Source organism: Lissotriton helveticus, chromosome 10 (assembly GCF_964261635.1).
Source record: "Lissotriton helveticus chromosome 10, aLisHel1.1, whole genome shotgun sequence".
Lineage (NCBI taxonomy): Eukaryota > Metazoa > Chordata > Amphibia > Caudata > Salamandridae > Lissotriton > Lissotriton helveticus.
Window position 1 is genome coordinate 441743735 of NC_136071.1, and position 26754 is coordinate 441770488.

General features: G+C 47.4%; 1 protein-coding gene across 1 annotated transcript in view; it reads left to right on the top strand.

Annotated features, from left to right (window-relative positions):
• LOC144784261 (E3 ubiquitin-protein ligase CHIP-like) overlaps positions 1 to 26754 on the top strand; it is a 134709-nt gene that overhangs the window by 59833 nt on the left and 48122 nt on the right. Inside the window, exon 3 of the mRNA XM_078662929.1 lies at positions 8638 to 8803. Coding sequence (XP_078519055.1) covers positions 8638 to 8803 — 166 coding nt within the window. The remainder of the gene's footprint in view (positions 1 to 8637; positions 8804 to 26754) is intronic.

Sequence of the window (26754 nt, forward strand, 5' to 3'; positions counted from 1 at the left end):
CCAGGCACTCTTGTGTCCTACCCCCTTTATTCCCTCCACTGCGTGGACCGCTTCAATATCTGTTAAGTTACTGATACCTAGTGTCCCCACCAGCTCCAAATACCGAGCAAGACACATCGGGTAAATACTGTGCCCATCACAGCATAACCTTTAAACAGCCTCTGGAGATTGTCTTCCTCCTCCAGCCCTCCTATTGTAGGCTATGGTCCGAGGTGACCCTAAACCGCGACGTCTCAACTTCAACAAGCAAAGCACCCCAGACACCACACTACCTCCATTGATGGCGGAAGGCAGGGGCTCAACCACTGCACAGAACAAATGATCAGCACTGACACAATAATAGCAGAGCTTGGGGGGCGTCTAGGTCCATAGATGGCCGGTTTGACACCTTGTCCAAGAGGTTGGACAGCTTTGGTGGACGCCTTGACTACCATGAGAACAGGCTTGATTCTGCTGAGGGGAATGTGTCAGATTTGGAAGACGGCGCTACCCATACCACGAAAAGACTGAAGCAAGTGGAAAAATTCCTGAAGACCGCAGCAATAAAAAAATGAAGACTTGGAGGCTAGGTGTAGACGCAGTAACCTACGCATACTAGGGGTACCTGAGTCTACCAATACTGGCCACCTGGATTTGTTTATTGAACGACTGTTGACTGATCAGTTTGGCAAAGAGCCCTTCACCCACACATACGTAATGTAAAGAGCACACTACTCATTGGCCCATAACCCAATCTAGGCTGCCTGCCAAGACCTATCATTGCTCGCCTACTGAACTTAAGTCTGTGACACTGCCCTGCATCTCGCCAGGAAGTCCTGCAGTGGCAGGGCTCCACCATCTCTCTGTTCCCAGACTTCACCACCCTGGTCCAGGAAGCACTCCGTAAGTTCACTGGTGTAAAATCCACGCATCACAAACTAGGACTTAGTTACTGTATGCTGTACCCAGCACGCCTAAGGGTGCAAGGCCATGGCAAACCTTGTATTTGACACCCCAGCCGATGCACAGTCCTTTTGCCAGCAATATTCTAGTGACTGCTCCTCTTTGCGTCGTACACCACCAGCCAGATCTCTGCCTGACATTCATGCCAGCGACTATCTTTTCCCGACGTGTTGACTGCCATGTCTCCTCTTCAATCACCTAATGCTCTCTGGGACAGGGTGCAGAGACCCCTGCTTGGGACTTCTTTTGAAACTTTCCTTGCCCTATTAGGCTGTTGCATTGTTGATTCTTCTATCACAGTTACCACTCCTGCATCTGGTCTTACAGTAGTTGGGTGTCTGCCATACTGTGACGCCCCACCCCCCAATGGTACACACACACATTTTCATTGTATTGTTTTTGATATATAAGGTTGAAGTTAAGGGATGATACTGGGCCTCTTTGTGCCTGGTGGGGTTTGGGGGAGTTCTTGGGTAAATACACTCTTATGCTTATTGTTTTCCTCATTTCTACTCCGCACATAATGGTTGCTTTCTCTTCATATCAGCTAGCTACATACTATGACTCACGGCCCTTGTATCACCTCTAAAGTGTAACTGCTTACCTCTTACGATCCTGTCTTGGAATATTAGTTGGGCTTAATGATCGGTGCCCACATAGCTTTCATCGAGGAAATGCACCTTCCCCCTGGGAGGATGTCCTCAGAGGCATCTAATTTGGGCACACACCTCTTCTTTGCCACTATAGCTCCTACTCTAGAGGGGTCTGTACTCTTATTCACAAGAATGTCTTATTCCAGCACATTTTCAATGTCACAGATGACGGTGGCTCCTGCATCCTAGTTGTTGGTGTTCTGACGGGTCACCCAGTCCGGCTGGCCAACATTTATGTTCCCAACAGACTCGCCAGAATTGTTCCTGTCCCCCTCTGCCCAAATAGATCGGATCGACATTGGCCATCTTATATTTGATGGAGACTTCAGTTTCCTCATGGATCCCCTACCACAGCACTCTCACTGACCGCTAAACCTAAATCACTACATGACCTCTGTGATACACACCTGTTGTGTGATACCTGGCACAAAAAACCTACTTCCGACCAAGGATTCACTCACTACTCTGCCCACACAACATATGGTCCCGCATCAACTTCTTCCTACTCCGCTACCCTTTGTCCATGGTTGCTATCCGCCCAGCATCTTACTTGCACACTATCTGACCGTTCCTATGTTTTGGTTGTTTTTAATATTCCCAAGGAAGCGATCGGGAACGTCAATGGCACTTCCCAACATTGACATTACAGGACAAGCTATTCCGATTTGACTTACGCACAGCAATTTTGGAATATTTGCAGCTTAATGAGGGTTCAGTAACCTCTCATTCCACCCACTGGGAGGTGTTCAAGGCCTTTATCAGGGTCATATGTATCGCAAACATTCTGGGGTCCCTAGAGACATGCATCGAACCCGCACACAACTTGAAGCAGCTCTAACTGATCTATATCTCGAGGCATCAGTTGGTACCACACCACCAGACACTCAATCCAGATCAGCCCTCATAAACAAATACGGGGACCTTGCTGACAGGGAAGTTATTTCTTAAGGCAAACCTGCTCGAGCGCGTAAATATGGGGAGGGAAGTGCCAGGAGCGCACACTGGCCTGCCTGCTTCATCCTCCTGGGGCAACTCCTACATAACTGAGCTGGATGTGGACGGGGGCCAGTGGATTGCCACCAATTAAGGCATCCTGGATACCCTGATTAACTACTACATTCAACTTTACACCTCCCGCCTTACTGGTGATACTGCGGCCCAGGCAACATGACCGGAGGAGGTGGCTAAAGTCTGATGCTCTAATCCTCAACATCAGTGTCTCAGTGAACAAATGACCTGTGAGGAAATAACACAAGCCATAGTCTCCATTGATGGCTGTAAATCACCTGGTCTCGATGGCTACAATATGGAGTTCTATAAACTTGTTAAACATATCCTAGCACCGAAACTGCTTGTGGTTTATGAAGAATCCGTCCATGCGCAAGGCCGTTATAACCCTCCTTCCTAACCTGGCAAAGTGCCCTAAACTGTGGTTTTTCCAGGCCGTTTTCACTTCTTAATATAGACAATAAAATATTTGGCATAAGTTCTCTCCAAACATCTTTCATTACTGATGGACCAAATCACATCACTTGCGCAGTCTAGATTTGTCCCCAACCGCTCCACATCACTGAATCTGAGGGCAGTGTTTGTTCTCAGTACTCCATACAATCTCTCCAGATACACCTGGTGCAATTGCAGTCTTAGAAAGGCCCTAATTTCACTCCTTATTCGGAAACTGGGCATACCTTCCTGGTTTCTTCTCCCTGATCGACCTTCTATATACACAACCCACTGCATGACTCGAAGTCAGTGGCTCACTCACAGCTCCTTTCTCTATAACACAAGGCATGCATCAGGGATGCCTACTGTCCCAGTTAATTTTCATGGTTGCACTGGACCCCCTTGTCCGCCACCTCCACATGAGGCGCTTACACCGTGGCCTTCAATTCAAGCCAGGTCCTCTACTCATCTTGCTTTTTACAGAAAACCTCCATAGGTATCTTTATCCCCTCTGCCCCTCCCCCTCTTTTCCAGTTCACAACTCCTAGACTTTTGTCTCCCCTACAAGTTATGAAACCTCTTGCATGAGCGTGAGTTATTCGTTCTACACGTTTATTGCATATCCATTGGCATCACCAACCACCTTCTTCTGCATGCTGAGAAATTATATACTTCCTCCTACTATTTCTTTTTTTTCTCTTCTCTTCTTCACTTTTGCTGTGTGGTTTAATTTGTTACAATCTGAATGGCATACATTGACTGTAACTATCCCTTTTTGTTACATTTGTACATTGTGACCAAATGGCCATTATCGACTCGTCTTGGTTTTCGATATTATCATCTTTGTATGCCTATGTCAATTCTATTCTCTTGTGCAAAAAATAAGTAAAAAAAAAAAAAAGGTCTGTCTCCACCTGGCTCACAGCTGCCCCTGCTCCACTCGGGTCTCCTGGCTCCTGCCATAAAGAAAAGGCAGGCCTAGCAGCGCTTCCGATGTCCGCACTGCTCGTTGGCTGGCTAACTGTGCCAGTCTCCCAAGAATTCAGGTGGGAATACAGCGGAATCTCAGTGGGTCATGTCAATGTGACCCTGATGGTTGGCCACATCCCCTTAAACTATTTTTATAACCTCAAAAATCTGCCTGGACAAACCTCAAAAATCACTGGAAAAACCGAGCAACACTCAAGCAAACGAAAAAAGTGAACTAAAATTAATCTTGTGGAGTATGGAACTCATCTTTCAGTGCCCTGAAATTGACTTTCTAAAAGTTCTGAGTTTGCCTTGTTCTAAGGTACCGTGCTAGTAACTTACAGACACTTCAGATGTTGGCTTACCACTAAAGTCAAAGTCAAAAAGTACTTTATTCAGTTAAAATAAGTATAACCATAAAAGCAGCAGATAGTCATGTTTCATTTACAGTTCTTAGTGATACAACAACTGAAGGAGGATGTTAATATAATACATAGTATTTACACTGTTACAGTTCGTTTAAACAAATTGACTTCCTAAGTTTAAAAACCTGTTTAAAATACTCTGATAGCGAGGCAACAGTAAAAACATTGTCCATTTTTTGCAATTCTAAATACGCTGGGCGACATCTGTGCAAATTCATTTCCTTTAAAATAGGAACGATCAATTTTCTGCGAGGCAATGTATAGATTTACAGAAGAATAAAACATGCATATTAGATTGTTTAGATATTTCATCACAGGGACATACAGGCAATTCCTTGGACCACGAGTTCATTTCAGGGAAGGTAAATAATTTAAAAACAATGTTAACTCTAAAACGTGTTAAAAGTAGTCTGTCATAATTTGGCATGTGTAAACTTAGGTATGGCTGTAATTTGTCACTTATTAAAATTAGATGATGGGAAGTGACAGAATTTTTATTCAATTCTTCAAGCTGTCTTTTATCTCTGAGGCAGTCCATACAGAGTTTTTTCAATGCTTTTCTGGGGATATGTGCCATAGAGGGCGGATCATCATAATATTGCGAACGGTCTATTTCATTGAGAAACATTTTGATGTAGTTTAGCCATTCGACTCCGTTTACTCTCCCCAGTTTTAAGACCTCCTGTATATGGCACGGTTTAAAACACATTCGTTCACAGTCCAGACTCTGTGCCATAATAAGATGGGTTGTACTCTAATTATGTCAGTAATATAAGGCAACCCCAACTCGTCATGACATATAGAGGTCGCTGTACTCTCTGGAAGTGATAAAATGTTCCTTAAAAAATTATTTTCAACAGTTTGAAGTGCCTTTATATTAGAATAACCCCAGAGGCCAGCTCCATACAATACCACTAAGTAAGTGTACAAATGGTTCACTGGGAATGAAAACTTAGATCCCACATAAGTCATTGTGCGAGTGTACCTAACAGAAATAACAACTCTTCCAAACCTATAGTTGTGCACAAAACTGAAAAGTGTGTGGTGTTTGCCCCTTTCCGCTTGCTTATCTATTCCTCTCTTACCTGCTCCACCCTGTGGAGGATTAAACATATTACTAGGAACACATTTCTTGCATTGTACCATTGAAACCATAAAAAGCTTTGCACAGTCCTTTCCTATTCGTTCAGTGTGTTTTAATGTAGTTGAGTTGGATGTGAAATCACCATTTTCTGGTTGTAGTATTTATCATCAATCATGATCAATCATGGGCATTTATATAGCGCACTACTTACCCGGAGGGTCTCAAGGCACTTGGGGGGGGGGGGGTGCTGCTACTGCTCGAACAGCCAGGTCTTGAGCTTCTTCCTGAAGGAGAGGTGGTCTTGGGTCAGGCGCAGGTCGGTCGGGAGGGAGTTCCAGGTCTTGGCGGCCAGGTGGGAGAAGGACCTTCCTCCTGTTGTCGATCTTCGGATGCGGGGGACGGCGGCGAGAGCGTGACTGGCTGATCGGAGGTGGCGTTTGGGAGCGTAGAAGTTGATGCGGTTGTTGAGGTAGCTCGGGCCTTGGTCGTGTAGGGCTTTGTGTGCGTGGGTGAGGAGACGGAAGGTGATTCTCTTGTTGACGGGGAGCCAGTGCAGGTCTCTCAGATGTCCGGAGATGTGGCTGCGTCGGGGGATGTCGAGGATGAGTCTGGCTGAGGCGTTCTGGATCCGCTGGAGTCTCTTCTGGAGCTTGGCGGTGGTTCCGGCGTAGAGGGCGTTGCCGTAGTCCAGTCGGCTGGTGACGAGGGCCTGGGTGACCGTCTTCCTGGTCTCGGTGGGGATCCACCGGAAGATCTATCGTAGCATGCGCAGGATGTTGAAGCATGACGAGGAGACGGCGTTGACTTGTCTGGTCATGGAGAGGGAGGAGTCCAGGATGAAGCCCAGGTTGCGTGCGTGGTCTGTCGGTGTGGGTGCGGTGCCCAGGGCGGGGGGCCACCAGGAGTCGTCCCAGGCGGAGGGCGAGGAGCCCAGGATGAGGACTTCCGTCTTGTCTGAGTTCAGTTTCAGGCGGCTGGTCGTCATCCATTCGGCTACATCTTTCATCCCTTCGTGAAGGTTGGCTCTGGAAGCGGCGGGGTCGTTGGTCAGTGAGAGGATCAGCTGGGTGTCATCGGCGTAGGAGATGATGTTCAGGTTGTGTTGGCGTGCGATGGCCGCGAGGGGGCTCATGTAGACGTTGAAGAGGGTGGGGCTCAGCGAGGATCCTTGAGGGACGCCGCAGATGACTTCGGTGGCCTCTGACTTGTACGGTGGTAGGCGGACTCTCTGTGTTCTTCCGTCGAGGAAGGAGACGACCCATTCCAGTGCCTTCTCCTGAATTCCGACGTTGCTGAGGCGCTGCACTAGGGTGCGGTGGCAGACAGTGTCGAATGCCGCGGAGAGGTCTAGGAGGATGAGGGCCGCTGTTTCTCCGTTGTCCATCAGGGCTCGGATGTCATCGGTGGCAGCGATCAGGGCGGTCTCGGTGCTGTGGTTGGCTCGGAAGCCAGACTGTGAGGGGTCGAGGGATCCATTTGTCTCGAGGAAGGCGGCCAGCTGTTTGTTGACGGTCTTCTCGATGACTTTGGCTGGAAACGGGAGGAGCGAGATGGGGCGGTAGTTCTTGAGTTCGGTGGGGTCCGCTGTTGGTTTCTTAAGTAGAGCGCTGAGTTCGGCGTGCTTCCAGCTCTCCGGGAAGGTGGCGGTGTCGAAGGAGGTGTTGATGATGTCCCGCAGGTGGGGTGCGATGACAGCGTCGGCCTTGTTGAAGACGTGGTGAGGGCAGGGGACGGTCGGAGATCCGGAGTGGATGGAGTTCATCATGCGGGCGGTGTCATCGGTGCTGATCGGAGTCCAGGCGCGGAGGGTGGTGGTGGGTGGCGTTGCTGCGGTCGTTGTGTGCGATGGTTGACTACTGAAGCTGTTGTGTATGTCCGCGATCTTGTTGTGGAAGTAGGAGGCGAGGGAGTTGCAGAGGTCTTGCGATGGGGTGATGTCGTTGTTACCGGCGTTGGGGTTGGAGAGCTCTTTCACGATGTTGAAGAGTTCCTTGCAGTTGTGTGCGTTGTTGTCCAGTCGGTCCTTGAATGCAGTTTTCTTGGTGGCGCGGATCAGTTGGTGGTGCTTCCGGGTGGCAAGCTTGAGGGTGGTCATGTTGTCCGGTGTAGGTTCCCTTCTCCAGACTTTCTCGAGGGCTCGGCAGTTCTTCTTGGAGCTCTTGAGTTCGTCGGTGAACCATGGGGCTTTCTTGCTGCCGGGTCTGCTGGGCGGGGTCCTCAGAGGGGCGAGTTCGTCCGCGCAGTTGCTGATCCACTTCGTGAGGTTGTCGGCGGCCTGGCTGGGGTTCGCTGAGCTGGCGGGAGGGTGCTGACTCAGGGAGGCGGTGAGCTGGTCGGCTGTGATCTTGTTCCAGCTTCTTCGGGCAACCTGTTGCTGGTGGTGGTGGGTCGTCGTTCTTCTGAAGGTGAAGTGGACGCAGCTGTGGTCCGTCCAGTGGAGTCCTGTGGCGTGGCTGAAGGCGATGTCTTTGCTGGATGAGAAGACGGCGTCGAGTGTGTGTCCGGCGAGGTGGGTGGGGGTGGTCACCAGTTGCTTGAGTCCCAGGTTTGCGAGGTTTTCCAGCACGGTGGTGGTGTTGCGGTCGTCGTTGTTCTCCAGGTGGAAGTTGAGGTCCCCGAGGAGGATGTAGTCGGTTGAGGGGAGGGCGAGCGGGCTGATGAAGTCGGCGATGTCCTCGCTGAATTGTGTGCGTGGTCCCGGGGGTCTGTAGATGAGGGTGCCTCTGAGAGTGGTCTTGGGGTTGACGTGGATCTGGAAGTGCAGGTGTTCGGCGGGTGCGATGGTGTCGTCGGTGTTGGTCGTGATGCGGATGGTGTTCCTGTGAATGATGGCGATGCCCCCTCCTGTCTGGTTGACGCGGTCTCTCCGGATGATCTTGTAGCCGTCCGGGATGGCGATGGCGATGTCATACTTTTCCTTTAGAAAAACCCCAAAAACATCTGTTTCCATGCCCCTCTTGATTTTACTTTAGGGGTTCTTTAATATCCATAAACTGCTCAGACTGTGAGCTAGTATGAATGCAAGCTTTCGTCCCAAAATGATGTTGATGAAAACAGCCTTTATTGAGTCATACATCTCCCTCTTTGTGCGTTTTTTGAAAATGCTTTAATTTTTCTTTAGCGTACAACCTTGCAAGAGAACAGCGACTGAACTTTGGTGACGATATCCCTAGTGCTCTAAGAATTGCAAAGAAGAAAAGATGGAGCAATATCGAGGAGAAACGAATCAACCAGGAGAATGAACTGCATGCCTATCTCACCAAGCTCATCTTGGCTGAAAAAGAAAGGTACAGATGGACTGGCAGTATTGCATATTAACTTTTGTTAAACAGTAGCTGGCAGGTAGCTCACACTGATAGTGCCTTATAGTGTTTTCAGACCAGTGCTGAGAAGAAACCTCCACTGCTGCACTCCCATAGCAATATAATTCAATTGATGTGAAGGACTCGCACTTCTGACACCAGACAGCAATAATCAGACACTGGTGAGGAAAAAGCTTTCTCTAAGAGATCCACACCTGGTTTCTGTACAACTGGTCTGCAATCCCTGCTGATGTCTTGGAACCATGGATGGATGTGATAACTTTTCTCCTGTCTCTCGCCCCTTACCTTGATTACTTTTGTTCTAGCCTCTTTTTTCTTTGTATTTGAAATTCCTGGGGACCGTGAGTGCGATGATGAAAGAGCAACAGACAGTGTGCACAACTTTAAATTGGGTTTGAAAATTACCCCTAAGTACAGTTGTATAAATCAGTGAGAAATTATGAAATGAGGAAAGTGATGCTGAGGTGTTTTTCGTGCTCTTTCAGAGTCTGAATGGGCATTGACAAAACGTTGCCTCGTCATCTACAGCAAATATGGACGAAAGTACACCCAAATAAAGATGCCTCAATAACTTTTTTTTGCCTATGCTGCACACCATCAGCAAATGTCGTAGATCTGTAGGAGACCTATTGACTTAGTGTTTATTGTATTTCATACCTCCTTCCTACCTATTTCGTACCCAAATGTCAAAAGAGGGGAAGATAATCCAGAAGTTATGCATTCCCTGAGACTCTGCTGTTTTGTTTTCATCCCATTAAAAAGCCCAGTGGAGCTTCTTCCTCAATTGCACGACTGTCTGAGACCACCTGGCCCTTAACTCAAAGAAATGACAGACCGTACCACAATACCAGGATTCCGATTTCGCAGAGGGCTGATGCTGAGGAGAACTAAATAAAACTCTGCAAAAAAAATAAGATATCTAGTACAATGCCAGCTATATGGCAGGTGTTGACCTCCTTTCCTATAGCCTGGTGGTCAACATAAGGAACAAGCTGTAAGGACATTTACTACCCAAACAAATTCTGTCCGTGTACACATAGTCAAAGCCTTCAGTGTATAACTCATGTTCACCATTACTATCTTGAGGAAGTTTCTCGGAGATGAGATGGACACTGAAAGTTTTAGCAATTTCTACTTTGCAGAGATTAATGGCTTATAATAACACACCGGTTTACCAGATCTGACTTGAGAACTGTGAAGAAGTTGCTAGGAATCTTTTATTTCTCATGCCTAATGTTTGCCTACACATGGGACCAAGTCAGGAAAAGCTCTCAAATGAATTTGCTCAGTCATAGGGGGACTGGGAAGATGTAGTTATTTTCACTTCTGATATTGTAAAATCTTGACCAAGGTAGAATAATCAGAATGTGGCAAGAAGTAGATCTTTTACAGAATGTTACCAAGTGACAATTGCAGCAGATGCCTCTCTCATGGGCTTACAGTATGCTTAAATACTCACTGAGATATGGGCTCAACAGCTCATCAGTGTGTGTAGTTAAAAACCATACATATAGCCTTGAAGGATTTTGTCTGTGTTCAGGGTTCTAACCGACCACTCCAGTGGAATGTTTTTCTTTTCTGTATTCACTAGGCTGTGCATTATTCTGCCATCTAGTGGTTGGGTCCGGAATTGTCGTATTTCTTCTTTCTTTTTTTTTTTGTGTCCTGGTGGGCGACGACATACCACCATTTGTTGTCCTTCTGTGACATCGACGTGCCTCCTACGGAAGCTCCCACCTTTGGGCGCCATCTTCAAATTCTTTTTTTCTGCTGTTGGTTCTGGATCGAGATGGGAGGAGCTCCAGAACTTTGGAGAGAAGAATCCACGAAAATTGACTAGATGAAGAGGAAAACCACTTTTAACACACCAGCCTTCGAACCAGCAAACCGGGATGCAGAGAAGAGGATAAAACACCAAAACGTTGACGTCCAACAGAGAATGCGCACAAAGGGGGCTCCCTGGGCGCAGTATTGGACAAGATACCATTCAGGATCTGCGACAGTTGCCACCACAAGTACGGGCAGAAGGACCAGCACCCGGGTTGTAACCTTTGCCTGCTGCTCGACCACCGCCCCATAGACCGCAACGCGTGCTCGGCGTTCACCCCGAAGACCTTGAGGGTGAGGGAAAGGCAAAGGAGGGCGAATTACAACATGCAGGGTCAAATACCACCACCATCGCTTCGAGACCTGGACCTGTCTATCGAGAAAGAGGACAACGTCGCTGAAAGGCCCGAGGACTCGCATGTCCAGCCCATCGACGTAAAAAAAAGAGCTCCGAAGGAGGTAAGAGACCAGCGACCCCGAGACAGTCGACCAAACCCTGAAGGAGTGACTTTAAGTCCTCAAAAACAGCACCAGCGACAAACATTTCCATGACCATGAGCTCGTCCAAGGACAAACAGTCAGTCTGTTCCTTTGGCAAGGACTCCCAGACGTCGAAAATCCTTGATAAGACTAAGTCGCCAGAGAGCAGTCACGAGTAAGATTCCTCGACGTCGAAGAAAGAGAGGGTGAAGCAACCTTCGACTTCAATGTCGTCAAGCGCCAAGAGAAAGCCAGAAGATCTCGACGCCGAAGCACAAGCGTCTGAGCTCGAGAAGAAAAGGAGAAGACTGAAAGCCGATATAGCAAGCATCTTGCAGCGCAAGAAAGATTTTGAAGACCCAATGAAGCAATTCAAGGTCCAGCAGAAAATCTCAACACTCCCGAAAAGAGACCTCGAGGAACTACAGGTTCCTACAACCCCAGAACCGGCTGACGAAGAGGAGGAAGAGGAATACTACTTCGAAGCCAAGGGAGAGGATGAGGACCAAACCTATCGCGGTTTGGCGACCTCGGAGACACAAGACACCCAGTGGCAAAATCTCAACGCTGACTCGCCAGAAGAAAAGGTAGACACATAGCCTTCTAAGCCCTCACCCTCGAAGAATCAGGTAATAAAGAAGGCTGCTGACACCTATGGAGTACAGCTAGAGGAGGAGAAGCCACAGTCATGCTTTCTTCTAGAAACCTTGCTGCCCAGACAAACAAGAAGCCAATTCCTGCCCATGCTTCCAAGTGTGCTGGACCAGGGAAAATAAGCTTTCAAAGAACCTGCCACATGCAAGGCAGTGACACCAAAGGGAGAGAAAAAATACAAGCACCTAATGTACATCAGGGGTTCAGTTCCTACTGACTCAATAACAGCTTCCACAGCCAGAAAGAGGGCTAATGTACCCACTAATGTGGGCCCACCACCAGACAAGGAGAGAGAATGGATCGAAGTGCTGCGATTCATTGGCGCATAGCCAACTCTAATGCCTTGATCAATATGCATTCGTACTAGCACTGGGAGGAGGTAGGCGAACTGCTCAGAAATCTGCCAGAATAGTTCCAGAGAAGGGCAAGCCACTTGGAAGAGGGGAAAAACATAGCCAATAAATGTTTAAAATCAGCCCTAAATGCTGCGGAGACAGCAAGCAGGCAAATGATCAAAGTTACGGAAAGAAGACATGCCTGGCTACGAATCTCAGGGTTCAAGACAGAGGTTCAAAGTAACATCTTGAACACTCCATTCAATGGGGTACAACTGTTCGGAACAGCTGTGGACGACAAGCTTACTCCGCTGAAGAAAGAAAACTAAACAGCCAGATCCATGGGGGCTCTACAAGTCAGAAGTATGCGTAGGGGTACACCATCGCGGAAACCAACAGGCAGGGGTAACCACCAGCCAGTAACCTCACACCAGACCTTTCAACAAGGTTACCAAGGAGGCAACCAGGGTCTGCAACAGGGTCAACAACAGCAAGGTTGGCAGTACCAACAGGGGAGGCAATCCTTTCAAGGGCGCGCTCGAGGAAGAGGCCAACAGAGAGGGGGACAGCAGCCCACCTTTAAGTGACTGCACTACAACTTGGGCTCACACTCTAAAAACATCACAACAGCCAATAAACATTAAAAAAAATCAAGACACAAACAACAAGGATAACCTCCAACATGCAACATCGGTAGGAGGCAGAATAGGAAATTTCTTCCACGAGTGGGAGAAGATTACATCCGACAAGTGGATATTAAACGTAATTCAATACGGATACTGCATAGAACTGGCATAACAAACACCATGCAAAAAAAACAAAGAACAAAGTTCATTCAAAGAGAAAACTGTCTCATTTGTTCAAAGAGGCACAGGAACTTCTACACAAGGGTGCCATAGAGAGGGTGCCTTATAAAGAAAGGAACAAAGGGGTGTACTCAACATACTTCCTCATTCAAAAGGTAGACAGAACATGAAGACCTATACTAGACTTGTGGTTCCCAAACAAATTTGTAAAAACTCAAATTCAAAATGACATCCTTACAAGAGGTGATACATCCGATACAGGTAGGAGACTACACTGCAACTATAGACCTAAAGGACGCTTACTTGCACATTCCCGAACAACAGACACTTAAACCTACTCGGATTCGTAATCAACAAGGTGCACAACAAATTCACGGTGCTACAGTTTGGACTCAAGTCAGCACCAAGAGTGTTCACAAAATGTCTAGCAGCAGTAGCAGCCCACCTAAGAAGGCCGGGAATACATGTTTACCCATACCTAGACTGGTTAGTAAGGGCAAGCACATAGAACCTTTGCAATCAGCACATAGAAAGGGTCATAAGGACCTTGTTCGAACTAGGTTTCTCAATACATGGGGAGAAATCATAAATAACACCATAGCAAGTGAAGATTTTCTTAGAGGCAGAAATCAACACAAGAGTAGGAAAGGTATTCCAAGCTCAAAAAGGACAGTAGCAATTCTGAAGGATACACCGCTTTACCGCAAGGGGCAAGCTCTGACAGTGGGTAAACTACTAGGGATGATGGCTTTATGCATTTATCTAGTCCCAAACATTTGACTGCACATCCAGGAATGGATTTAGCAACAATGGTCACAGGCAACAGAGAGTTGGGAGGTTCCAGTGGTTGTCATAGTTATTCAGGAGATGACATGGTGGAACCGGAAGAACATAACACAGGGGAGACCTTTGACACAACCAACTCCGACAGTGACCATTACAACAGACGCTTCCCAACTGGGGTGGGGAGACCACATGAACAACCTCAAGGTGAGGTGTCTATGGACACAGCAGGATGCGATAAAGCACATCAACTTCCTAGAGTTAAAAACTGTGTTCCTAGCCTTAAAGGCCTTTCAGAAGGAGCTTTACGGAAAAAGGGTGCCAATTCAAACAGACAATACAACCACAATGTTTTACATCAACAAACAAGAAGGAACACAATCAGTAACACAGTCAACCCTAGCCCAGGAGCTATGGAGATGGGCTCTCCTAAGGAACATAGACCTATTAGCAATCCATCTTCCGGGGAAGGACAATGTATAGACAGACAGACTGAGCAGACAAACACCAGCATCCCACGAATGGGAGATGAATCAATCAGAAATTCTAAAAATCTTCAAGAAATGGGGGACTCATCAAATAGACCTATTTGCAACTCCCCAAAATGCCAACACTTCGCATCCAGACAATCATGTGCACAGTCCCTAGTGAATGCGCTATGGATAGACTGGTCGGGGATATTTGCTTACGCGTCTCCCCCGATACCACTGCTACACCGGGTACTCAACAAGTACAGGACCAGCCGCTTGACACTAATCCTCATAGCATCACAGTGGGCCAGGCAAACCTGGTTCTCACTGATAATGGAAATGTCGCAAGGCACAACGCACAAGCTCCCCAACAGGAAGGACCTTCTAACTCTGCAAAACAGAAAGGTGCTACACCCAGAACCAGAAAGCCTAAACCTGGCGGCATGGCTCCTGAGGGCGTAGAATTTTCTCACCTCAGAGAGCACAATGGCAGTACTCAAAGAGGCAAGAAGACCTACAACAAGAAAGTGTTACACAGCAAAATGGAAATGCTTTTCACTTTGGTGCCCTAGGGAAAAACGTTCAAGGAAGATCACAAGGTAGTCAACATTACTAAAATATTTGACATATTTGCTACAGGAGAAACTAAGCTACGCATCTATAAGGGTACATTTGGCAGCAATCGTAGCTTACACAAGAGGACAAACAGGGAAAAGTTTCTTCATATCACAAGTGGTCAAGAGATTCCTTGAAGGAGCAAAGAGGATAGCACCGCCTAAGATGATGCCAGCACCCACATGGAACCTCAACGTGGTACTCGCTCAAATGATGAAGGCGCCATTCGAACCTATACACAAGGCAACTTTACACATGCTCACGCTAAAGACAGCGTTTTTAGTGGCAATAACATCACTACGTTGAGTAAGGGAATTGCAGGCTCTAACTCTACAAGAGCCCTACTTCCAAATACATAATGACAGAATCGTCATGAGAACAGATCCACACTTTATGCCAAAGGTGGTTTCTAAATTCCATATTAACCAAAAGATTCAAATACCACGCTTTTTCCAAAACCCAAAGACACAAGCAGAAAGAGCATTGCACACCCTAGACGCCAGAAGGGCGGTAATTGAAAGAACAAGGGAATGCAGAAAAACAAAGCAATTCTTTGTTTCATTTGCAGACAGCTTTCTGGGACGACTAGTTACAAAGAATACCATTGCAAAATGGATTGTACAAGCCATACAGTTGTGCCACAAACAGTCAGGTCAAACCTTGCAAGTAGCACAGCACGCTCACTCAACAAGGAAAAAAGGAGCAACAGTGGCTTTCCTAGCTAACACACCAATTCAGGACATTTGCCAAGCAGTAACACATTGAGATGGACAAAGAAGCCCAAGTGGGACAGAAGGTCTTGCAACATATATTCACATACCAACGTTCATCTTCCACCCAGCCACCACTGGACTAGCAAACCGCTACTAAGTCTATGCACACCATAGTGAATGCAGAAAAGATTCACACTGCAAAACGTATAGTTTCTTACCTGTCAGTGTATTTTTGCAGCTTGAAGACTTTTCTGGATTCACTAGCGAAACCACCCACCTCCACCAAGAAGATGACACAGGAGGAATAAGCAAACGGAACCAAAACAAAATCAGAAAAAAAAATCAGAAGATGGCGACCAAAGGTGGGGGCTTCCGGAGGAAGCACGTCGACATCACAGAAGGACACCAAATGGTGTTATGTCGACTCCCATCTGGTCACAGAAAAACAAGCATTTACAATGCAATGGTCTCGGCATTATTAAAGGTAGAGCTATTGGCATTGCTCATGACTTTTTAAAATCATAAATAAATGGCATAGTCATTTACATTGCCAATAGCTCAATCGTTAAATAAATTGCATTGTCATTTACAATGCCAATAGCTTAATCGCTCGCAAATGCATGACCGATTGCATTTACACCCACACAGAGCCACACACACAGAGCCACCCACACAGAGCCACACACACACACACACACACACACACACACACACACACACACACACAGAGCCACACCCACACAGAGCCACACCCAGAGCCCCACGCACACACCCAGAGCCCCACGCACACACCCAGAGCCCCACGCACACACCCAGAGCCCCACGCACACACCCAGAGCCCCACGCACACACCCAGAGCCCCACGCACACACCCAGAGCCCCACGCACACACCCAGAGCCCCACGCACACACCCAGAGCCCCACACACACACACAGAGCCCCACACACACACACAGAGCCCCACACACACACACCCAGAGCCCCACACACACACCCAGAGCCCCACACACACACACCCAGAGCCCCACACACACACACCCAGAGCCCCACACACACACACCCAGAGCCCCACACACACACACCCAGAGCCCCACACACACACACCCAGAGCCCCACACACACACCCAGAGCCCCACACACACACCCAGAGCCCCACACACACACCCAGAGCCCCACACACACACCCAGAGCCCCACACACACACCCAGAGCCCCACACACACACCCAGAGCCCCACACACACACACACCCAGAGCCCCACACACACACACCCAGAGCCCCACACACACACCCAGAGCCCCACACACACACCCAGAGCCCCACACACACACCCAGAGCCCCACACACACACCCAGAGCCCCACACACACACCCAGAGCCCCACACACACACCCAGAGCCCCACACACACACCCAGAGCCCCACACACACACCCAGAGCCCCACACACACACCCAGAGCCCCACACACACACCCAGAGCCCCACACACACACACAGAGCCCCACACACACACCCAGAGCCCCACACACACACCCAGAGCCCCACACACACACCCAGAGCCCCCCACACACACACAGAGCCCCACACACACACCCAGAGCCCCACACACACACCCAGAGCCCCACACACACACACCCAGAGCCCCACACACACACACCCAGAGCCCCACACACACACCCAGAGCCCCACACACACACCCAGAGCCCCACACACACACACCCAGAGCCCCACACACACACACCCAGAGCCCCACACACACACACCCAGAGCCCCACACACACACACCCAGAGCCCCACACACACACACCCAGAGCCCCCCACACACACACCCAGAGCCCCACACACACACCCAGAGCCCCACACACACACCCAGAGCCCCACACACACACCCAGAGCCCCACACACACACCCAGAGCCCCACACACACCCCCAGAGCCTCACACACACCCCCAGAGCCACACACACACACACAGGAGAGCAAGCACAGCCAGGGGGCAGGGGAGCAAGCACAGCCAGGGGGCGGGGGAGCAAGCACAGGCAGGGGAGCAAGCACAGGCAGGGGAGCAAGCACAGCCAGGGGGCAGGGAAGCAAGCACAGCGAAAAAAAGGCGCACCTTGGTAGAGGGCTTAAACACAAAGGAAAAAGTAGTATCTAACAAAAATGAACAGTGGAAGGATAAAATAAATGTATCAATGCTCCAGGATCTGGACAAACACATGAAGAGGAAGAAAGCCTATGGAAGTTGACCAATAAGAAGCAAGTACATGAGACTGAAAATTAAATCAACCGATGGTAAGCAACAGCAGCCTCTACATCCAATGTATAGAACTTGCAAGTAACATAACAGAGCATGCAAGAGGGGGTGGGAGGCGGACTACAGGGCAGCAAGCAGTGTTCCAGTAATGAGGCTATTAGCTTCGGAAGGAATAAAATGACGACATAGGCATCAGTGGGCGGGACTAAGAAGACAAACACCAATTATAAGGCAGTATTTATGCTGAAAGCCAATAAAAAAAGATGGGCGGCAAGTGGGTGGCCTGTCGATAGGGATACATTTGACCTCAATTGACCCATAAGCAGAACTAACTGACACTACAGGCAGGATATTGTCTGCACGAATAAATGATATGCCACTGTGAATTATAGTAATTGCAAACACAACAGTGATGGACAGAATGTGGATCAATGTCACACATTCACCCCAGTCCAAAGATCTGGGCCCAAATCCATCGTTTTTCCACTCCACACCACCCTGGGTTAGACAATGGCGATATGCAAATCAGCGCTGACCCTGTGCCCCATGGGAACAGTCCAGTCCGAACTACAAAAGCCATGTCCTTCCCAGAACGGAAACAAGCATCCGAGGACCGGACCGGTTTCGAGGTAACACCTCATCAGCCCGGCTAGCTTGATTCCAGTGGTGTGGAGTGCCTGGGACTCACGTCTGAGCATCCCCAGTACACTTAGAGCGGTAATTGCAAACACAACAGTGATGGACAGAATGTGGATCAATGTCACACATTCACCCCAGTCCAAAGATCTGGGCCCAAATCCATCGTTTTTCCACTCCACACCACCCTGGGTTAGACAATGGCGATATGCAAATCAGCGCTGACCCTGTGCCCCATGGGAACAGTCCAGTCCGAACTACAAAAGCCATATCCTTCCCAGAACGGAAACAAGCATCCGAGGACCGGCCCGGTTTCGAGGTAACACCTCTCATCAGCCCGGCTAGCTTGATTCCAGTGGTGTGGAGTGCCTGGGACTCACGTCTGAGCATCCCCAGTACACTTAGAGCGGTAATTGCAAACACAACAGTGATGGACAGAATGTGGATCAATGTCACACATTCACCCCAGTCCAAAGATCTGGGCCCAAATCCATCGTTTTTCCACTCCACACCACCCTGGGTTAGACAATGGCGATATGCAAATCAGCGCTGACCCTGTGCCCCATGGGAACAGTCCAGTCCGAACTACAAAAGCCATGTCCTTCCCAGAACGGAATGCAATCAAGCTAGCCGGGCTGAAGAGAGGTGTTACCTCGAAACCGGGCCGGTCCTCGGATGCTTGGTTCCGTTCTGGGAAGGACATGGCTTTTGTAGTTCGGACTGGACTGTTCCCATGGGGCACAGGGTCAGCGCTGATTTGCATATCGCCATTGTCTAACCCAGGGTGGTGTGGAGTGGAAAAACGATGGATTTGGGCCCAGATCTTTGGACTGGGGTGAATGTGTGACATTGATCCACATTCTGTCCATCATTGTTGTGTTTGCAGTTACCACTGTGAATTATAGTGTCACCTTTGATTGACAGCTGCTCTTAGCTAGCACTTCATGTATTCTTTTTTTTGTCAAAGATTTGTTTATTGGCATTTGATAATATAGCAAAAACGACAAGTGACGGTCCCTACACATTTCCCCACGCAGGGGGTAGCATGAGAGCATAGCAGGTAGAGCATTAGTTACTGGGGGAGGAGCACGCAACCTAACAAGCAAATGAGGGGAGGTCCCCTGTGGTAGTTAACTGTGGCAACCAAGGACCCATCCAGCTTGTCTAGGAACCCGGAGGGAGCTAGAAGCTTGAATAGTGCAAAGTCAAATCTGTGCGGTCCGGCCGCCAAACCCCACGGGCATTGTGACTCAAGGCATGCTCCATTAATGCTGACAGAACTTTCTGCAAACAAACCCCATGGGATGCAGTAACGTAAATGAAGATTGTGCAGGACGTCGAATTGGAACAACAGTAGACAAACAAAAAGACCCCCCATTCCACTCCCTACCCTCCCTACCCCCCTCCCCCCCCCTCCCCAGTGGTGGTAGCAGTACACAACATACAGGGCCTAGATTAGTGGCAGCAGGGAATCAGAGCTGGAACAGATGGAGAGCTCTAACGCTAGTAGGGCAAACTGCAGATGGCAGGCCTTTGGAAAGGAAAGCAACCAGTGGGCCCCAGCGGAATTCAAAATTCTTAAAATCGTCTAGGAAAATATCCGCCATCCTCTCTACACTCAGCAATTTCCAAAGCCGTGAGTGCCAGAGGGAGGCGGCCGGCGCCTCCTTCTTCCATGCCGCGGCTAGGGTTACTTTGGCCGCCCCAATGCATAGCCACATTATCCTCTTGTCCGCCCTAGTCTGATGTTCGAGGCTAGGATCACGGAGTCCCAACAGGGTAGAGGCCATTGAGGTAGGGATGGGGTATCCCAGGACATCTTTGATTTGGGCTAGAATTTCATGTATTCTTTTTTTTAATTCATAGTTGGAAAGAGGCACAATAAACATTTTAACTTGAGACAAAATAATGAATATAAAAAATGTTCAACTGCCAATTAAACTATGACCAATGGCTTTGCACTGAGATAACTGAGGCTTCAGCAGCAATGGTCCACCTAAGGATGGGCCCAGATTTCAAGATTTTGCTTTAACTTGCAGTTACTAACTCAAGATTACTCTCTACAGAGGCTCCTGTACTTATTGTGTCATTTCTGTTAAATATGAAATATATTTCAAGGGTCTATGCACCACACCAGATTTCCAATAATGTCCAGCAAAGATTTTCCCATCTTCTACAGAATTCTGTGTTTATTGGTGAGAAGGAATACCATAATTTTAAAGCAGTGCACGCCCTTCTCTATTTTGTCTGCATCAGTGAAAGTCTGACTTGGAACTCCTCCTCTGTATATATTGTAAATTAAACGTGTGATGTCAGCTGCTTTGCTCTGAATTTGTTATTAACCCGCCAATTGTTAGGTGAGACCCTTCACGATAAGGTAAGCGAATAACTAGTGTAGAGAACCTACAGCAGCATGAATCAACAAATGAGTAAAAACTTAATGCCAGTTGCTGATATTCTTGAATCTTCATATAAATATTTTACATATTAAGTAAAAAACGACATGAAGTCTTGTTAGATTAACCTGCTGGCACTTATGACGATCCTAGGAAGATTTTTGAAAGTAAGAATAACCAAAAATCAATTAACAGCAGTAAGTGAGAGATAATACTGCAGAATGAGGTGATAGCCTATGTAGCCTGGCAATCAAGCTATTAGAATTACAATCACAGTGGAATCCAAAATTCACAAAATAAGAAGTTGTCTTTACCTGTGTGATTGATTGCACAGCCATCTGTTTATTGCAGAAGCAACTCTCAGAACTACAAAAATACCGGAAAAACTTTCAGAATAGCAAAAGTAATCTATAGCATTGATCAGTGTGACTAAATTTGCGCGAACGGCCGAAATGCTGCTCTGTAGTAATGTCATACCCGCTACAGATTGTCCTCAGTAGAATTACGTTAGAAGTCTCTCTGAACCTCTTTTGTACGTGAGGTCAAACTGCAAAATACCCTGATGATTTAGGATAAGATTTTAATGGTAGATTAGTTGTCATTTTGTAGTAGGCTTGTAATAAAAAAAACAATGTTTGTGTTCTGTTCTGAATGGTCATTACCTAACTAAAAATGGATAATACATGCAAGTTGTATTAAGGTGCATATTGGGTGGCATTGGTCAATGCACACTGAAAACTGTTGTCTCGGCTTAAGGTATCCAACAGTCAGTTTATCAAGGAGTCAAACATAGGAATACAAAAAAATCCTCTGCCTTACTAGTTAATACAATACTTCACCCTGAATTATGTGTGTATGAACCCTATACCAATTTTGGTGTAGTAGATCTTAACGCAATGGCACTAAACGGCTATGCTCGTGGGGGTATCTATTACCTTGTAATTTTTATTATAAGCACATTTGGGTTAGCTCAAGGGAACTAATACTGCAACTACCAGGATGCATTGGTTTCACAAATAAGAACTCAAGACTGGAAATTGGGTCCCCTGGCTGTTGTATCTTAGTGAAACAATTAAACAGGAAAAAAAGCAGCTTTCCAGCACTCCAATAAATAATTGATGCTCATTAGTCGCATGCGACCACTGTTTACATCCTTTCGTTTGTGTTGAATGCACTTTCTTCTTTGAAAGCGCTTCAGTGATCTGTCAAAAGCTCTTTTTAAGTGGTTTGCAGCGCCCACCTCTTCTCTCAAGGGAGCCAAGCCCAGTACCGGCAGTGTGCAGTGACGCTGTCAAAACAGGTCTCTGCTCTCAAAGAGTACAAAGCCACTCCCTTCTAGTAGGTCCCATCAGATGACCATTTTCTAAATTACATCTTTACGTGCCTGAGATTTACAGTTAGGCTGCATTATCTCACAATATTCCATAATTTAGCTCTGGGGTGAAAGAGGCAACATCTATCCCAAACTGTGCCGCAGCAATCTTATTGGTAGGAAGGGTAAGCCAGGAAACGCATAGGATATTTTCTAACGGTGCAATAAATATACTAAAATTGTGCACCCCGCGACTCACCTTTCCTTCAGTTTCTGAAAATGAAAAAGCGTTGGGCAACATAAAATTAAAGAAAAGTGAGAAGGTCGAACCAAGACCGTTTATGCAATTATGTAAAAATCCTATGAGCACGATATGTGAAAAACAGCAAGGAAGACCCACTAAAAGCCACGTAGAGCGGAAAGGCGCTGCTTACGTTTCACTGAGTAAAATCCACGATACACTTTTTGTGTGCAGTCCCAAATCGAAGTTTGCAAGGAGTTTCCGGGTTACATTGCACACTCCGAGAATCCTACTCCCCAAAACTTTCAGCAGAGGCAGACGATGCCCGTCACAGCCTGTAAACACCAACCCCACCAGTGGCAGGAAAAAAAGTAAAATGCGCACTCAGAATCCCCCTCGGAGGCTGTCAATTCAAAATTCACACAAAAAGCTCCTGGCAGATCACCAATACAAAAGCGTCTTCCTCCCAGTCTATTAGTGACTGTAAACCACTTGTATAGAAACCGGCTTCTCCCAGATTACCTGCTCTACACTAGGGGCACAGATAAATACACAAGTGCCCAGTCGGCCTGCACTCACGGCTTCCTTCTTGGCGCTCCTGCGGCTGGGACAGAGTGGAGATAGAAGTCTGGCCCATCTCCGGCACAAAGTTTCCCGGCGGCTCCCAGGCTCATGGTGTGCTTCTGCCGGGCTCCGAGTCGGGCAGCCCTTCCGGCACCACCATTTCCCGGAGGTGGTTCCCCTCGCCGAGCGCTGGCTTTGAAAGTCGGGGTGGCGGCTCCTCCCCCTTCCCTCCTGTAGGCGCAACAGGCAGTTCCTGCTCGGGTCTGCTGCCGCTACATGCCTGTGCGTCTCTGCGGGGGTCAGAGGGCGGGAGGGGAAGGGCGGGCAGCGGACACATGTCCCTCGGTACTGGAGGGAGGGTGGCAGCGGCGGACCCTCAGCGCGCACAGGAAGCCTGGCTCCGTTCGCAAATGTTAGTACAAGAGCTGGCGCCGCCCCTGAGTCCGGGGGAAGGGAGTAGAAATGTTTACAAATCTGTTCCTCCACCACTGTTTGTGTGATTTTCACACTTCACTGAGCGCTGTTCTACTTCTACCCACACCCACAATCACTTTATGCTGGTCAATAATTAACGTTATTTGATGTTCATTACAACGGGCGGAGGGAAGGGGGGGCAAGAGCGGGAGGAAGATCTGGATGCACAAACAGGGTGGCAGAGGAAAAACGGCACAGACAAGACGATCCTCACCGGCAAACGCAGAGACTCTGGAGTGGCAGCAGGATCCACTCGTGCCAGCGTTGACCGCCGATGCAAAAAAAAAATTCGGATTCGGCAGCGTGTTTTGGCGTTCTGAGTGACGGATGACGTCACAGGTGGAAAGAACGCCAAAAACACCCCCCCGAATCCGAAAGAGACGGGGCTTTATTGGAGTGACGTCTGTCTCCTCCAATGGCTGTCCTCCGTTTAGGAAGCCAGCCAATGGAGGAGAGAGGAGGAGAGTCGGGTTCAAGACCCCATACTCCAAATCAATAAATCTCTGACTGGAGACTGCGCAAGCGCAGCCTTTAGGTCCTCGACCTAAAAAGAGAAGCAATACTACAATTCCGGACCCAACCACTAGATGGCGGAATAATGCACAGCATAGTGAATCCAGAAAGGTCTATGGCGGAATAATGCACAGCATAGTGAATCCAGAAAGGTCTTCAAGCCACAAAACTACACCGACAGGTAAGAAACTATACATTCTCTAAAGAAGCAGTGAGTTAATATCATATGCTCTCTTGAAGTTGGCACTGAAGATTTTGTAGTGGGTGATTCTACAAAGGGTCCACCTACCGCAAGAGATGAATGCCATTGCATACACACTAAGCAAGCAGACAGATGTCCCGGGAATGGGAGCTACATCTGTTGTTCATATAAGATGTTTTGATGTTTGAGAATCATGGGTCTTAGACTTACATGTCACAGTGCTAATTGCAAAATGCCAGGACTCTGCTTCCAAATACTCATACCCCCAAAGTCACTGAACCTTAGTGTAGCTCCTGAAGCCCTAGACGTTTGACACTAACACATACTCTCCAGGAAGTGGGTAGATTGTAAGAGAGGTTCATGAAGGTATTATTATTTTAAAATTTCATCTCCTTGATACTCACTTTAATTACACCACTACCAGTCAACCTGGCAGCCGTATGTGCATGAGAAGGATCCCCAAGGAAATCCCTCTTTTCTATGCGAGTGAATTATTCACAATATCATACATATCATCCAATTTGAAACTGTAACAGTTTTATGTGGGTTAATCTTCCCACCTGTTAAACCATAGCTTAAAGCAACAGAAAATGTGTAAACAGTTCTTTTTAGTAGCTATTAACATTTTGTACGGGATTACTGAAATTCAGACACTAATATTTAAACAGCCATATTTAAATGTTACATTGTGATAAGGTGAGGATGAGAACACATCCAGATTTTACACCAAAGGTGATTACACATTTTCATTTGCTTCAGAGACAAATCAGTTGCCAGACTTCTATCAGAATCCTACTGCGGCTTCAGAAAGAACCCTAGGCATTGCGTATGTTAGAAGGGCATTAATGTTGTATATGGATACGGAAGTCTCAGAACCATGAGGTCCTTCACTGTAGTGCATCCATTGTATTGGGTACATCTGTCAACAAAGAAACAATTGCAAGACTGATACAACCAGCAGTTTAGTTGTGTTACTCTTAAGAGGGAAAGATAATGTGCAAGATAAAGAGGACATTCCACTAGGCAGATGAATACTTCTTTGGAAGTATTTCTTTAGTAAAAGTTAACAGGACAGCTACCTGGTCGTCTATCCACACTACTGCAAAGTGCAATACAATGAGGCACCAGCACAAGCTGTGTCACTGAATGAACATGCAAATTTGCTCTGTGTAACTGAAGGATTGAACTATGGCCTTCTGCAGTTGAGTGTAGCACTCCGGCTGAGGCCATATATCCATCACTGTTTATTGTTACCTCTATTTCCCCTAATTTTCTCCTCCTTACTGGAACTTGTGTATACTCACTCACCCTCTCAAGCGGTTTAGGGATTCCTTCATCTAGCCTATGTAGGAATAGGGTTTCCATGGGTTGCAGACAAAAGTGTAAGTGGGAAAGTGAGTTGAGCCAATGTCTGGTCCTAAAACGCTTTTGTCCCTCCTAGGGCCACTGTAAGAATCCAGCAGATTGTTGGTAACCATGCTCTCTGAGACGCATGCCACTTGTCAGTGTGCAATTCCCAGGGCAAACTTAAGTTCAGTGGATTTGCGAGCAAAATCCCTCCTGTTTTTCCCCCTCTTCTTGGATTGATAGCCCTGCTGACAGAGGTGACCTGCATGCTGTGTTCATCTGAAAAACAGACTTAACCAATAGAACACCATTTGAAGAACTAGGCTGAATGGTAGAAAAAAATCCCTAGCTTCCTGTTGGTTGGTAAAATGAAGAATGGGCTCCATGAAGACTGGTTGTACAAGGTGGATCAGAGCATTATACACTCACCCCCACATTTCAACCTTGTTTATCTCATTAATGGTCCTTTGCCCTCTTGCGTAGCAGATGACTACATCTTTATTGAGGCTTCAGCCCACTGACCTTTATTTTGACATTTTTTTAAATGTTGGCTACTCTCCAAATCAGACAGTGCAGCTTCCTCTTTTTCTGGGACACATTGCAGCAGCAGGGCTTCCTTTGGGGTCCTAAGCTTGTTCTCAGTCTTTAAGGGCGAGTTTTGAGGAAGAGGAATGATCTGATCAGCGGCCTAGATTTCTGTTCATGCACAAATGCCTCACTCTACTGGTGCAATAGAACTTCTCCAGCTATCCACGTTAATACAATTTACTGTTCCTGAGGGATTGTGATCAGGCATTGTACTGTCAAGAAGCCAGGGCCATTATGATATACCTTGATCAAACCCCGAGCCCATTCGGAGCAGGGTACAACCTCCATTTGTAGTCTCCACAAAGGAAGTGTGTTGACCAGTCCCACTTAGTCTCTAGAATGTATATTCCAGAGCGAGAGCGGCACTACATATTTCCTAAGTGGGCAGTGGAGTCTCACACCTTTACAGGCAAATCCCAATGCAGGAGGGCAGGTAGGCGCAACAGATGAACTTGTAATGTGGCTTTGATGAGTGACGGCTCAGTGCTACAATCAAGAGTTGCTTGTTGCTAAGCATTTGTTTGATGAGCTCCTGTGGCAGTAGAGGTGAATGTGACGCACATACGTTTTAAAGTTGACCACATACAATGAAGTGAAGCATTAAGAACACCAGTTACTTTGGAGTGGACTGATTTTACAGTGAATGGATAGGTAAGTTCCTCTAGAAAAAGGTAGATTCTTTGAGTTATGGATAAAAAGCTTGTGTC